General features: G+C 39.8%; 2 protein-coding genes across 2 annotated transcripts; one reads left to right on the top strand and one right to left on the bottom strand.

Moving 5' to 3' along the window:
* The first annotated feature begins 954 nt into the window (after nucleotides 1-954).
* On the top strand, nucleotides 955-4989 carry LOC106533988 (syncoilin). The gene is made up of 5 exons (XM_014030477.1): nucleotides 955-1657; nucleotides 1779-2174; nucleotides 3858-4268; nucleotides 4327-4451; nucleotides 4523-4989. Exons 2-5 carry the CDS (start codon nucleotides 1785-1787, stop codon nucleotides 4617-4619), a joined length of 1023 nt encoding a protein of 340 aa, XP_013885931.1. The 5' UTR covers nucleotides 955-1657; nucleotides 1779-1784; the 3' UTR covers nucleotides 4620-4989.
* Nucleotides 4610-11372, bottom strand: LOC106533987 (histone-binding protein RBBP4; the record flags this gene model as incomplete). The annotated part of the gene is given in 11 exon segments (XM_014030476.1): nucleotides 4610-5148; nucleotides 5229-5339; nucleotides 5421-5555; nucleotides 8972-9049; nucleotides 9581-9707; nucleotides 9791-9951; nucleotides 10029-10144; nucleotides 10228-10401; nucleotides 10495-10640; nucleotides 10724-10871; nucleotides 11264-11372. Coding segments are annotated over 11 exon segments (1275 nt in total). The 3' UTR covers nucleotides 4610-5085.
* Between the last annotated feature and the right edge of the window lie 4518 nt (nucleotides 11373-15890).

A 15890-nucleotide genomic window follows, 5' to 3' on the forward strand; every position in this document is an offset into this window, starting at 1 on the left:
ATTGAAATTATTATTTTTGGTTGAAAATATTAATTTTGATTGAAATTATTATTTTTGATTCAAGATGCTTTTTGTTTGATTGAATCATAAAAACACAAATTTACCTCCATATAGTTGGTACCACATATTAAGTGCTGAATACCTTTGATGAAACTGATTAAGATAAATGAAAAAGAGACAAAACACGGAGATGAAGAACAACAGAAGAACGCTGTTGGAGCACTGGCAAAAGGTAACAGTAAAACTGAACAAAAGATAAACTCAGCACAATATAGCTCAAGTAAAAAAAAACTGAATCTAAAGCTTTAGGTTGCTGAACATGTGCCAAATTAAGAACACGCAAAACAGCTGCTAAAATGAGAAAAATGGATGTTTACCTTTGTAAAACTGTAGCTGAAAGTAAGCAAAAACAGTAGCTAAAAACCCACATTCAGCTAAAAATCTGCTCAATAGTAGCTAAAATCAGTACAATCAATAGCTAAGAAAAAAATCTAAAAAGTAAATAAAAAATCTAAAGCAAAAATATCAACAAAACAGATGTTTATCTTTCTAAAACTATCTCAAAGTAGCAAAATATGCAAAGCTAAAGTTAGCGAAAACAATAGTTAAAATCCAAATTCAACACAACAGCGAGAAGCTAAAATCAGCACAAAAGTTGTGCAAAAGCAAAAACAAAATTAGGAAACAGTAGCTAAAATATTAATAAAACTTGTGTTTATATTTCTAAACTACTTAAAAGTAGGAGAACAGGGGCCAAAGCTAAATGCTAAACTAAAGTCGGCATAAACAGCAACTAAAGCCAAATTCACCACATTGGCTATAAGTTAAAATCTGTACAAAAGTAGGTATAAGCTAAAAGTAGCATTATAGAAGCTAAAAAGATAAACATAAAAAAGTACCTAAAGATAAAATTAGCAAAACAGTGTGAATGCCGACTCAGCATTCGCATAATTTATTAATAAGTTTTTGAAATCAATCTCAGACACTTCAGATTATTTCCATTATAATTGTTTGTGTTTTTTGTTGTATGTGAATATGTTTGGTTGAATGTGTTTAATTAATTAATTATCTGCAAACGATAAAACACAAGTAAGAATGTCAGCCTGTTGATGTACGGATGCTTTAATTTGCTYCTTGTGATTTTCCTTTGATCCGTTGTTTATAATTTTTCTCTTTTCCTCTGTACTTCTTCTCGTCTGTGAGAGGTTTCATTGAGAGTACGCAAAACATTTATAAACAAATGTGTTCATTAATCATGCAAGCTGATCCGGCTCACGCTSTCATGTCTCCCCACAGACGTGTCAGAGGCCTGTTTGTGATTTAAGGCCCAGGAAAGTTGTTGATTTCCACCACAATGCCCCCTTCCTCACTTTCACGCACATAAAACTCTGTCGGACCATCTAAATATAGTTTTCCTGGTCGCACGGGCCGGTCCAGGCATGGTGTGTCCAGTCCGGGGCGTTTGAGCGAGTCCGTTCTCAGCGCAGACACAGTTAGCAATCCCACGAGAAAGTCTTGGATAGAATTTCCCCCCCAGTGCCTTCAGTGTTATTAATAAACAGAAAAGGTGGCTGTGTTTTCTACACAGACACAGAGAGCTWCTTGAAGCTAAAATCAAACTCTACTCAAAGATACTGGAGCTTCTGATGTGAAAAAGGTAAGTAAAATGTGWAGAAACTGTTAAATGTGGTAAAGAACATAAAAAGAGGTTTTTTATGTCATGAGTTAATGTTGATTATTAGTAGATTGATGACATCAGCCTGTTTTCTCATTTTCAGCTCATCATGAGCGMTCAAAGACCAGCAGAGGACATGGAGGATATCTCAGAAAACACCCACAGTACATTAAAGATGGATCCAGCAGATCTGAACGCCCTGGGGGAACTTTTCGAGCACCGGATCCAGCAGGTGTCCGGTCTGGAGAGGCAGAGAGACGAGCTGACCGGGGAGCTCCTCGCTCTGCGGGAACCCGTCCTGCGGGTCGTGGAGCTCCTCAGGGGGAGGCTGGTGAAGGCCCAGAGGCTGCTCGATCTGGCTCAGCTGGATTATAAGGCTGTTTATGAGGAGGTGCTGCAGGTGAAGAGGAAACTGTTCACCACAGCCAGAGACTGCATCCAGAACCAGGTGACCCTGGCTGCACAGCAGTATGACGTGGCCCAGTCCGCTGTCACACAGGTATAAACTAATGATGAGCAGTGTCTGTGATTACTCACTGTTTTCTTCACACTTGTCTTTTTTTTAATAAGACATGTGTAAAACTGTGGCTTTGTGAGCCCTAAATACAATCAAGATGCCAATAATTACACTTTTATGCAGTAAAATATTAATCAGTAAAAGTAAAACGACAATTACACAAAGAAAGTTTATCTTATATGTTTTTCAGTACTTATTTATGGAGCCCCAAGTGTGAAATTAAATGTTAAAGGGATCCCTGATTAGTTGTAACATTAGACTTTATTTAATAAACATACATTTTAACTGTTAAATAAAGACTGTAAAAATACTGTAGGCTGTTTAGTTTTGTAAATTTTGTGAATCTTTAGTTTAAAAATGATAAAATCTGAACATCCTACAGTATTTCTAGTCTTTATTTTACAGATAAAATAAAGTGTAATGTTACAACTAATCAGGGATCCCTTTAAAACATGGTGTCACTAACACATTTTTATTATTTAGCTCACATTCTGAGTGTAAAATGTTATTTTATCTGTATTTAGCTCATAATTGTTCTTACATTTTGTTAACTTTTACTAAATTATCATGACTTTTATTGTAAATCACACCACTTTTAGCTATTGAAAACTGTCGGATTATAGATCATGTTGTGCACATTGTAATTCTTATGAGTTCCTTCCATCAACCTGCTGGGGGACTACAGATGAAAATGAGCTTTTTTGGCTAAATCTGGCATATTTTCATGATGTATTTATGTTGATTAATACGCATTGTCCCCTTTACGAAACACAAATTCAAATGTTAAATTTAAATCTTTAACGTTGTGGCTAAATGTTGAAGTTTACTTTTAAGTATTTCAGARTGGAACACAGCCTATTGCTGGTGCTGGTTATTATGATGTCATCATCCTGAGACAATAGCAACCGCTAACAATGCTAACACTGCTACACTACAAGACATCAAACTTGCAGTTGTGGCTAATGTCAAACCACCGGACCACCTGGATTTACAATGTATTATTTATAATAAGTTATGGACTATTTTCTAGACAATCATGTTGTAACTCATCATATCTTCCGTTATTTTTTTTTCTAGAATAAAAATCCACATCTGTTGCAAACGTTGCCTTTTCTATGAAACACTGCATGAAAGACCGAAATCGAATGAATTGTCAACAGTCTAGCGAAAAACGAATGGAAAGGATCGTGTTTCCGGGACAGATCRGGCAGCCGTTAGCAGTATTAGCGTTAGCGTTTGTCTCAGGATGATGACATCATAACATAAGCCGAGCGCCAACAGCAGAAGCTACGTTCCGTTCTGAAATACAGAAACGTAATCTGTCATTTAGCTGCAACGTTTAAGATTTAATTTATATATTTACATATATTAAACATTAACATTTAGTAAAAAAAATAGCTAAATGTAAGAACAGTGAGCTAAATAATAAAATATTAGTGGACATTTCTTAACTTTGMTTTTACACTCAGTGAGCTAAATAATGAAAATGTGTTAGTGACATTTTATTTTACACTTATTGTAGAAAAGCACAATTAACGAGAACAATATTTGTTTTTTAATTAAATTATCTAGAGCTAAAATCCTAAGTCTAGTAAAGCTTCATTCATCTTGAAAATGTATTTAATGATTTTATTTGTTCTAATCGAGTTGTTTTTTTATTTACAGGAGGAGCTGAAGGCGCACCTCCAGCACCTGACCCAGGAGCTGGCCCAGCTGCAGGTCACTCATCAGAACCAGTTGAACTTGATCCGGGATCAGGCCTCGAGACCCCGCAGGCCCAGAGCCATGAGCGACGTCAGCCAGTGCCGGAGGGCGTCCCTCAGCCTGCAGCGGAGGCTCAGCGGCAGCGTGAGGGACCTGGAGGACCGGTACGAGCCCAGGCTCATGGCCCTGCTGAAGAGGAGGCAGTTCGGGGAGGATGCCGTGAGGAGCTGCAGGGAGCAGGCGGCGGACCTGAGAGCCCGCCTGGGGCCCCTGGTAGAGGACATGCAGAGGCTGGAGACGCAGAGGTCCTTCCTGGAGAAGAGGATCCGTCTCATGGAAACACAGAGGGAGGAGAGCGTCACACATCACCAGGTACGACTCATCTTATCAAACGTGGAAGAGGAGGAGCTGAAACGTCTCGTCCGCACAGGAGACGGTGGAGAGACTCCAGGAGACGCTGAGAGATCTTCAGCTGGAGTTTGAAGCTCAGAAACAATCAAGAGGAGATTTGGAGCAACTCACAAAAGGCCTCAAAGCAGAACTCACAATCCTGAGGTAAAACTGGTCCGAATCCTTTTCAATTTAATGAGAAAATAAAATGACAAATGAGAAATGTTGTATTGCAGAGGACCGGATGAATCCAATGACGCCTCCGCTGAAGACGACCAAACGTCCAGCGATTCAACTCACTACCAAGAAACAAGACATACAGCTTTACTGTAAATATTTTATTATGAATATACTTAGGTACACAAAAGATCAGATGCAGCACAGAAACACAAAATGCAGAAATGAAAACACACACTCTGGAAAACTACCATAAAAGGAGAACCTACAGTATGTACAGCTGGTTTCAAAATGGATCGTCATGTTCTCTGCWCAACTAATATTATTAAAAAATAATCAAATTTCAACCTTGAATGAGAGCAGACACGCACGTCTGACGGATTCTTTACAAACCAGAAGTGATTTTTATTAAGAAAACAATCAAATTTAAAAATCAGAACGAAAACAAGACATTTTAAATATGTCACGACACGACAGTGCAGAGGTTTATTCTTCCACTTTCTACAAAAAAAAAAAAAAAAAAAAAGCTTTGTAAAAGGATTTGATGATGTCAGCGTGCAGCGCCTGAAAACCCGGATCCGTTCCGTAAACAGGTGGAGAGGAGGGGTTGTGAAAACCGAATTTACGCCTGGACCTCCGAGTCTGCAGCTCCCTCTGGGTCCTCGTCGTTGTAGATGTTCTCAGCCTGTGGAGCGCAGCACACGTCCATCACCACCACGCTTCATTTAACGCAACRAACCGCTGCACACCCAGATAACACCTTACCATTTGCCACACTTGCATGATGTTGTCCTCCGACACGGAGCAGATGACCCACGGCTCGTTGGGGTTCCAGGAGAAGTCCGAGATCTTGGCCGTGTGTCCGCCGTGGATGAACTGAGGACACACAAAGCAGCGGAGGTCATCAGGTTATTAAAGGGGAGGTCATTGGAGCAGATTCGAAAAGGCGCCACCCACCAGCAGCTCGGGAGGACCGTCCTCCGCATCTTCTGGCGACTGCTCCTCCCCGATCTTACTGAGGTCCCAGACGTTGAGCCGCCGGTCGGTGCCGCTGGAGGCGAGGATGGTCTCGTTATGAGGAGACCACTGAACCTGTAAGACCAGAAGTCAGAGCTGTTCAGAGCTACGAAACCAGGCGGCAGCATCGTTTCATGTGTTCAACTGAAACATGCAGGACGTGTCGAGCTGGAGAGCGCTGTAAGAACACAGATTATTTGAAGACAGCAGAGCGATGACTGGCGGCAAGCTTATAATAGTTTTGGATTTTTCATCATAGTTTAGTTTTATCTCGGGAATTTTCCCCCCCTTTTAATTCAGTTTTAATCAGTTTTTATAGTGAATTTGATAGTTCTAGTATTGTTTTTTTTTTAAATATTTAATTTGCCAAAGCATCCTCCAGCTTGTGATGTTCCTGTGAGTTAACTAACAAACAGCTATTTGGTCACTAGTTAAAGCAGTCCATTATAACACCKTACTAAAATAATTGTGTAACTCAATTTTGCCAACTAAGGACTTGGGCGATTATTTTAAGATGATAATAATTGTCTCCAACTCGGTGCTACCTGTTGCTTGTTTTTCACAGGAGCTACTGAGAGAAGCTAGCATGTCAAGATAGTCATAGTTAGCCATCTTGTGTGAGTTTGATTCATGCAGTCTTGAGAAGTATTCCTCCTGTTTTATCACCTGTTTCCACCAAACACACTTGCTTTGATTTTTCTTGCAGTCATTTTCAAAGAAATCCCAAAATGGACTTTACCTGCTTTTGTTGTTGTCATTTGACAGACRATGCTGAGCAGCAGCAGACTGTAAACAAGTGCTGTTACGGACCACAGCTAATGTGAAACTACTCAAAAAAGACTAAAACTAAGGATATTCTATCTATAATTTCAGTTAGTTTTATAAAAAGTTTATACAGCTTTAGTTATCTTTTTTTTTCATTTTATTACAGTTTTATTTATTATAGTTAACTAATATGTTTTTTTCAATTTCAGTTTTCGTAATTTAGTTTTAGTTAAATATAATAACCCTGATTGGCGGTGTCATTTTTGACGTGTCATATGCTGCTATTTGGAGTTACCTGGATGCTGATTACTGAGATGAATCACATTATTATTGAGGTGTTGCACACAATTACTGTTTTTATAAGTCCAACGTGTTTATGGGGCCCAATGATACATGGACGAAATCGCTGACTTTAACAAGCCAGTACAAAACGCAGAATCTCAGAGTTCGCTCATTTGAGGCGAGCAAGTACAGCTTTTGAGGTATTTTGGTGAACTCTTGTCACCTGGTTACACACACACAAGAAAATTAAACAAAACAAAACCAAAAAAGGTCAGCTAGGAAAATGCTCGCTGAAACACCAACATCCATCCATCCATCCATTTTCTGTACACGCTTCTTCCTTTTCAGGGTCGCGTGGGTCACTGGTGYCCATTTCCAGCAGTCACAGTGCGAGGGGYGGGGTACACCCTGGACAGGTCGCAAGTCCATCACAGGAAACACCAACATTCTCCAAATAAAAAAGTGTGAAACTCAGCACAAAGTTTAGGGCAGAACAACCAGCTGGTCGAGGCAGATGACCGCCTGCCCTGAGCCTGGTTCTGCTGGAGGTTTCTTCCTGATTAGCAGGGAGTTTTTCCTCTCCACTGTTTGCTCAGGATGGGAGACTGTGATGAAGTGATTCAACACAGCCTGCTGGTTTCTTCTTTAGATTATTCTTTTTATGTACAGTGCCCTGAGACAACGTACAGTGGTTTGCAAAAGTATTCATACCCCTTGAACTTTTCCATATTTTGTCACATTACAACCACAAACATAAATATATTTCACTGGAATTTAATGTGAAAGACCAACACAAAGTGGTATACAATTGTGAAGTGGAAGCAAAATTTTACATGAATCAAAACATTTTTTACAAATAAAAAACTGAAAAGTGCGACGTGCAAAAGTATTCAGCCCCCTTTTCCCTGAGTGCAACCAATTGCATTCAGAAGTTGCCTGATGACTGCYAATGACTCAAAAGGGTCCACCTGTGTGTAATCTAATCTCAGTACAAATACAGCTGCTCCGTGACGGCCTCAGATGTTGGTTAAGAGAATATTGGGGAGCAAACAGCATCATGAAGTCCAAAGAACACACCAGACAGGTTAGGAATATGGTTTTGGAGAAGTTTAAAGCAGGCTTAGGTTATAAAAAGATTTCCCAAGCTTTGAACATCTCACGGAGCACTGTTCAATCCATCATCCGGAAATGGAAAGAGTATGGCACCACAGTAAACCTGCCAAGACAAGGCCGTCCACCTAAACTTACAGGCCGAACAAGGAGATCACTGATCAGAGAGGCAGCCAAGAGGCCCATGGTGACTCTGGATGAAATGCAGAGAGCCACAGCTCAGGTGGGGGAAACTGTCCACAGGACAACAATTAGTCGTGCACTACACAAATGTGGTCTTTATGGAAGAGTGGCAAAGAGAAAGCCATTGTTAAAAGAAAACCATAAGAAGTCCCGTTTGCAGTTTGCCAGAAGCCATGTTGAGGACACAGCAAACATGTGGAAGAAGGTGCTTTGGTCAGACGAGACCAAAATTGAACTTTTTGGCCACAATGCAAAACGCTATGTGTGGCGGAGAAAGAACACTGCACATCACTCTGAAAACACCATCCCCACTGTCAAATATGGTGGGGGCAGCATCATGCTCTGGGGGTGCTTCTCTTCAGCAGGGACCGGGAAGTTGGTCAAAGTTGATGGGAAGATGGATGGAGCCAAATACAGGGCAATCTTGGAAGAAAACCTGTTGGAGTCAGCAAAAGATTTGAGACTGGGGCGGAGGTTCACCTTCCAGCAGGACAACGACCCTAAACATAAAGCCAAAGCTACAATGGAGTGGTTTAAAAAAAAGAATATTCATGTGTTAGAATGGCCCAGTCAAAGTCCAGACCTAAACCCAATTGAGAATTTGTGGCAAGATCTCAAAACTGCTGTTCACAAACGCTCTCCATCCAATCTGACTGAGCTTGAGCTGTTTTCCAAGGAGGAATGGGCAAGAATTGCAGTCACTAGATGTGCAAAGCTGGTGGAGACATACCCTAAAAGACTTGCAGCTGTAATTGCAGCAAAAGGTGGCTCCACAAAGTATTGACTCGGGGGGGCTGAATACTTTTGCACGTCGCACTTTTCAGTTTTTTATTTGTAAAAAATGTTTTGATTCATGTAAAATTTTGCTTCCACTTCACAATTGTATACCACTTTGTGTTGGTCTTTCACATTAAATTCCAGTGAAATATATTTATGTTTGTGGTTGTAATGTGACAAAATATGGAAAAGTTCAAGGGGTATGAATACTTTTGCAAACCACTGTATGTTGTGACTTGGCGCTATATAAATAAACTTGAACTTGAACATTAACACCACAGTGATATTTATGAATGTGGAGAACTTATCTGTAAGTTTCACAAACTCTCCTTATTTCTGTCTGACAGCAACACAGCTACAGCTCCAAGTCTTACCTGGAAGATCTCGTCTTTGTGAGATTCAAATGAGTGAAGCTTCAACTTCAGGTTTCTCAGATCCCAAAGGGCCACAGTCTGCAAACAAAAAGCAAAAAAGAAAAAGTAATCAGCAGATAGAACCAAACCTGGTGTTTTTTTCAGCACCGGTGTCACGTGGTTAATTTTGACAGGATCAATAAGCTCCAGCCTTAACCGTACCAGAATAGTGGCATGAGAAGCGCCGACACGGTGCACGCTGCGTTGTTAAAAAAACAAACACATACTGAAAAGAACTGTGTCGGATTTGAAAAAGTAAATCAATGATTTAACTTTCAGACTGCCATGAWAAAAAAAAATCCAACATCTTCTGCCTCCATTTTACATATAATAGTAAAAAAACAAAAACAAAAAAACCCTGACACGCAGTTAATGCAATCAAATTAAAGTCGCATGAGCAAGAGGCTTTATTGTAATGTCCTATATTGTTCTAAAATAAAAGCATTACATAGTCAGATTGTTTTTGTTTTTACTCCCAGAGAAAAGCATCGATAAGAGTAGAAGTATCGTTAAAATCTTAATGATGCCCATCCTCAGCAGCGACCCGATGGACGGTCCTACAGAACCCACCTTATCAGCAGAGCCGGTGGCCAGGATGAACTCGCTGTAGGGGTTGAAAGACAGGCAGTTGACCTCAGCGGTATGGGCGTCCACTGCATGGCTTGGTTTTGAGGTGTTGTTGGACCGCGTGTCCCAGCTGTTACACAGAAGACACAACTGTTCGAGGAGAACCATTCAGAACCCACAGTGGTCTGTGGGGTACGTGTCAAAGCTACTTGCATCATAAGTTTCTGGTCGTCTGCCACAGATCCAAAGAGCGATTCGTGGAGCAGGTGCCAGGAGACGTCCTCCACCACGGCGGTGTGGCCTGTGAAGATCGTTTTGGCGTCCACAATCTTCCCCTCTTTGGGAACTGTGCTGATGTCCCACAGACAAATAGTCTGAAAAGGATAAAAATGCACACATTAGCAGTAGAAAATGTAACATTATTATTGAAAAATACAAAATAATTTCTTACATGGTCATCAGAAGCACTTAGGAGGCATCCGCTGAGGTTTGGGTTCCAGGAGAGGCCGTAGCCCTCCTTCTGATGGCCCCTGAGACGCAGATCCGGGGTGCATTCTCCAGATGGGTCTTAAATAMGAAGACGTGAAGATTCAGACACAACACTTGCTGCAGACTTTTAGAGACKAATCAGAACATGTTTGTGACGTCACCTGGTTTGGAGGGGTGTTTTGTGTAATCAAAGACCAGCACGTCGCTTGTGGGGGTCTTGGTGGCGATGATGCATGGATTCTGAGGCATGTAACGAGCTCGRTTCACTTCTCCCTCATGGTTGATCTTGATCTCAATCTCTATTTTTCCACTTACAGAACCAAAGCCTCCAAACTCTGAAACAACAAACGCATAATTAAATGACACACGTACTGTAACCGTTACAGAACCTGTTGGATGTGAAACACGTCGCACAGAACATCCCTCACCTCCTTTCTCGCTGTCATAGTGAGAAGCATCAAACTGGGCGTCGTCATTTGGAAGCTGAACGCTGGCGATTACGAGGTGATTCTGCTCATCGGATGTGTGCGTCCCTAAAACCAGCCTGTGCACGCTGTAGTCCTTTCCCTCGGGTCTGTGGATGGCGACGTGACACGTCAGGTGCAACGTTCTGTTTGTATTTGCATAAAAAAGTCTGGACCGCATCCCTGTTCTCACCTGGTGACATCTGGGAGCCACTGAGCAGTGAGGCTGGGCCACTCCAGGGCATGAGTCATGACCAGATCATAGAGGAATGGTGTGTTCTTCTTCCAGATCTTGTACTCCTCATTAATCACCCTTTCCTCCACAGCATCATCAAATGCAGCTGCAAAATAAATAAAGCAAGCTCAAGCTGTTAAAAAAATACTACCTGAAACAACATGCCAACCACTTCTCCCATATGGCTGTCATTATGTATTATTTCCTTTACAAATAAATATAAGCATAAATAAGCTAACGGAAAACCACATCACTACAAAAACATATACTCAAAACACAGACCCACGTCCATCACAGTTATTCATTAATACAAAGAAATCCCGGTGTAATCAACGTGTTAGCCGCTAGCAGCTAGCGTGCGGCTCTGTAACAATGAAAGGAGATGTTCGGCAAAAGCGCCAACCACCACCGGTCCACCCGGACTTCGGCTTTTTATCATCCTGTACGAACAAATACGACACGTTTAACCTTGTAAATCACGAACAATGTCCCGCTTACCGTCTTTATCCGTCATTGCGCAGCAGCTAATTAGCTAGTTCACGCAGGAAAAAGAGGTATTTCTTTACGAAAAAGACAGCGCGAAGACCTGCAATGGCGCCAACTCCACAGAACACCGCGAGCCAATCAGCACGCGGCAAAGCGAAAAGGAAGTCGCGTCGGCAGCGTGTTACTGCATCCGGAACCTCCTCTTTCCTGGTGCGTTTTGGGACAACATGAAAACCCGGAATTATCATGTCGGAGTTATTAAACGTAAATACAAAGTTGTTTTTCTTAGTTTGCAACTCGAGAAACATTTCATAGTGAAATTTAAAAATAGAATTGCATATACACCTTYATCAGTCTGTTTAAATAATGCACGCAAAATCATTTCGTACTTGTTCTTACGTTAAATGTCAAAACACTTTTTAAATAATTTAGATAAATATTTTTACTTATTCAAGCAAATACTTATTTTCTGAAGATAACATCAACACAGTAAAACCAGTAACATTCTTTTTGTTTTCTCTTTTTGCACAGTTTAAATAGTCGAAGCAAGATKGGAGAAAATTGCGTACTTTTAATTTGAGACCTTGAATGCAGCACTGGACTCTTGTAACATCGACGATGGTGTAGCTAAAAACAAATATTTTAACCTTTAAATCAACTTTCTGCTACGATGGACGACCGTCAACTAGACCTGACAGAYGAACAGAAAGTTATCAAGTCAAAATACCCACCGATCAACAAAAAATATGAATGTAAGTTTGAAATAATTAGGAAAATAWGCTGTTAGCTTAGCTTTGCCTGATGCAATGCCAACACAATTATAGAAACTCATCAACTTTTTCTCAGCGGATTTAAATGGTCAGAATATCACTTAACTCAATTATTTAGGTAATCAGCTACAATCAATTAACTTGTCGTGTCAACTTCTGTTTTATAGATTTGGATCATACAGCAGATGTACAGTAAGTATAAGTTATTAGATTCTGGAACATGTTTATCTAATATTCAGTGGTCACCTGGATTATTAAATGTATTTATCTTTCAATCAATCAATCAAAATGTTATATCACTACACACCAGAAGGCAACCAAAGTGCTGCACAGCAGAATAAAAATGCAATAAAATAAAAGCAGTARTTAAAATTAAAACAAAACATACTGCATGTGCTCTCTGCAGTTAAAAGCCACAGCAAAAAAGATGAGTCTTTAAAAGATTTAAATTCATTAATTCTTCTGCCAGACAATCTTTGGCCACCCTGCTGAACACCCCCCCCTCCACAGTGAAACAACATTTAGGGGTGCAACAATCYTCTTGAACAGCTGGTGACAGTGTTTAACAGTTTGAAACATTACCAATATCTATCACTGAAGAAGAGTAATGACAATGAAGTGACTTTCTTTTGGCCTTTCCCAAACGGTGGACACTCCCAAATGGAATGAGTAGGGCGAGGGTGTAGCCACTGACTGGGAAAGGCCCTTTATATACAGAACATAATGCCTGTAATCTGACTTATGGTGTCATTTTTTTTTTTCATTAAAAACATAAATGTTAAATCAAAACTAAACAAAACTACTGACAACAAAATAGAAAATGTCCATACATTTTTATCACTAGACCAGTGATTCCCAAAGTTGGGGTCTGGACCCAAAGTGGGGTCCCGAAACATCAAGGTGGGGTCCTGAAAATATTTTCTGAATTAATTACATCTTTGCTTTAGTCGTTACAAAGGAGTGAGGTTAGTGCATTTAAAATGGATAAATGTAGGATTAAAAAATATTGTTACTATGCCCATATTTAGTTGCAAATGTTTATCATCCAAAAACAGCTGGGGGCACAGGTCTCTGCTACTGTTATTTTGTGGGTCAAAAGCTGAAAAGTTTGGGAACCACTGCACTTTGGTTCCCAAAGTTGGGCTTGGGACCCAATTHTGGGTCATGAAGCACCTTGGATAATCTCCAGAAATCAATTTAAAGGGTAATAAAATAATTGCTGATGTAATATTTTCCCCTATAACTATTACAAAAAACACAAAATATGTATAAATAAGTATTTATATTTGTGTACAAGCTGTTTAGATTGTCAAAAAGCCTGTGTTTTTAGGGTTATTAACAGAGTTTGTGTACACTCTAAAAATGAAATGTTGGATTTACTTAACCATGTTATGTGACCTGGTTCCACTTAACTGAGTTGAGTAAATTCAAAGCAACATACTCATGTTCTTTGGCTAAAAAACTGGTATATTGCTTTGAATTTACTCAACTCAGTTAAGTGGAACCAGGTAACATAACATGGTTAAGTAAATCCAACATTTCATTTTTTACGGTGTACTCAGACCAGTAATTTTTGGGGTCAGAAGTTTTTGCCATGGATATTTTGTGGGTCACAAGATAAAAAGTTTGGGAACCACTGGGCTAGACGACCCAGTATCCACAGCTCACCCAGGCTCTGTAAAATTAGCATTTTACTCAAACTAGAACATTTATTTTATTTCATTTTTCTTTTCTTTTAAGATGGCAATATTCATGTTTTTAGAATATTTATTTTTATCTGACCAGTAGGAAGAAACAACATTGTTTGATCATTCTGAATCCATTTAGGTGTAATGGTGTGGGTATTGTGCTCACACCATCTTGTCCTGGTTAACACACAGGCAGCTGAATTACGGATTAATTCCACTACAAATGGAGTTGCAGTAATCCAGTCAAGAAAAGATAAAATCATGAACGACCCGCTCAAGGGTGTCATGGGAAAAATTAGGCTTGATCTTGCTAATAAGCCTTAAATGGTCAAAACTAGGCTGTGTCTACTGCCACTGATCTGTCTGTCAGATTTAACCTTGCTGTCCAAAATAACCCCAAGATTCCTGATAACATTTCAGTCTGAGTCCAAGGAGCCATCAGCGCTGTTGAATGCTATCAGTAGGTCAGTTTTCTAAAACTTGGTGACCTCTCTTTTATTTTAATTTAGACAAAGAAACTTTAGCTCCATCCATGTTTTTAACATCTAAATAACTCCAACAGATGTTGAAGGTAAATAAACCTGGATGTCATCAGCATAAAAATGAAATGACACCTTGTATTTCTTAAAAATAGACCCCAATGTAAGCAAATAAAGAAAACAAAATGGGGCCCAGCATGGAGCCTTGAGGTACCCCATGTTTAAGAGGGCCCTCTGTGGAAGAAAGCTCTCCAGTTCGGACAGAAACAAAATCTTTCAGACATATAGGACTCAAACCATTTTCAGCAGTGATAAAAAAAAAAAACATGATCTGCTTTGTCAAAAGCAGCAGTGAGATGAATTAAAACAGCAGAAGCACCACAATCGACACATAAAAGCAAATCCTTGCACACCATGAGAAGAGCTTAAAACCTTAAAACAGTGACTTAAAGCCAGACTGAAATGTCTCACAAATGCCATGCACCTTTAAATGGTCCTGTAGCTGAAAATAAACCACCGTCTTTCCAGAATTCACTCCTGGGGAGACTCCTTGGAGGAGGCCTTTGAGCAGTGTGCTATGGGGATGTTTGGCTACATGACAGACACAGAGACGGTGGAGCCAGTCGATACTGTAGAAGTGGAATCAGAGGGTGAGAGTGACTATTTTTGGTTTAGGATGCTCAGCGTTTGTCATGATGATAGTTTCAGTACAGTAGCTGAATTGTACAACGTACAATGTTTTGAAATTGTGAACATTTATTTTTCCTCAAAAGGTGACGATATGGAGTCCCTCCTCTTTCACTTTTTAGATGACTGGTTATACAAGTTTAGCGCCGATCTCTTCTTTATCCCGAGGGTGAGTTGTCCTGTTGTTGAGTTCTTAATTCTTTGTTTTCTTCTCACATCATGCTAAGTTGTCCCCGCTAAATCAGTCACAATAAAAAGCTCTAAGGAGAAAATTCCTTTAAAGGCTCGATGACGTTTAAATGCAGTTTATGTGATTTTACTGGATTAGCCAGTCACACCAAAATAGAATTCATACGAGCTCGTTGAAGAAAGATAAAAGGAAAGACTAGATATAGAGTACGCAGAACAATACTTGACCTTTTCATATTGTGACGTTATAATTCAGCTTATATTCTTTTTCAATCTTGTGTTTGTTCATTAGGAAGTCAAAGTTTTGTCCCTCGACAGAATGCATTTCAAGATTCGCTCAATTGGGTAAGTTTAGACCTCCTTTTTTACAAAAAAAGTACACGGCTATGTCTTTTTAGTGTAGCAGATTTGTCCTATTTAGCTAAAGGGATAGAATAAAGATCTTTGTGTTTTAGGAGGTTTGGATGGAGAAAATCAATATTTTATTTTCTTATGTTTTTAAAAAGGTGGGGTGAAGAATTTTCTCTGGGGAAGCATCCACAGGTAGGCCAGTCCAAAGAACTGCATTTATACAAAAAAAGAGAAAATAAAAAGTGGATGATTGAAGCTACTTATTGTTATATCCTGTGTTTTCTTTTAAGGGAACTGAGGTGAAGGCCATCACATACTCTGCCATGCAGATCCACGATAAAGAAAATCCAGAAATATTTACCATCATTGATATTTGAGGAGACCTGCGGGGGCGGATCACACTCCTGGTTCATTAGAACTGGATGAAGTTTACAGCTGTTTGAAGTGGCCTTTTATAATTACATGCACTGATTAT

The sequence above is a fragment of the Austrofundulus limnaeus genome, unplaced genomic scaffold (assembly GCF_001266775.1).
Source record: "Austrofundulus limnaeus strain Quisiro unplaced genomic scaffold, Austrofundulus_limnaeus-1.0 Scaffold1067, whole genome shotgun sequence".
NCBI lineage: Eukaryota > Metazoa > Chordata > Actinopteri > Cyprinodontiformes > Rivulidae > Austrofundulus > Austrofundulus limnaeus.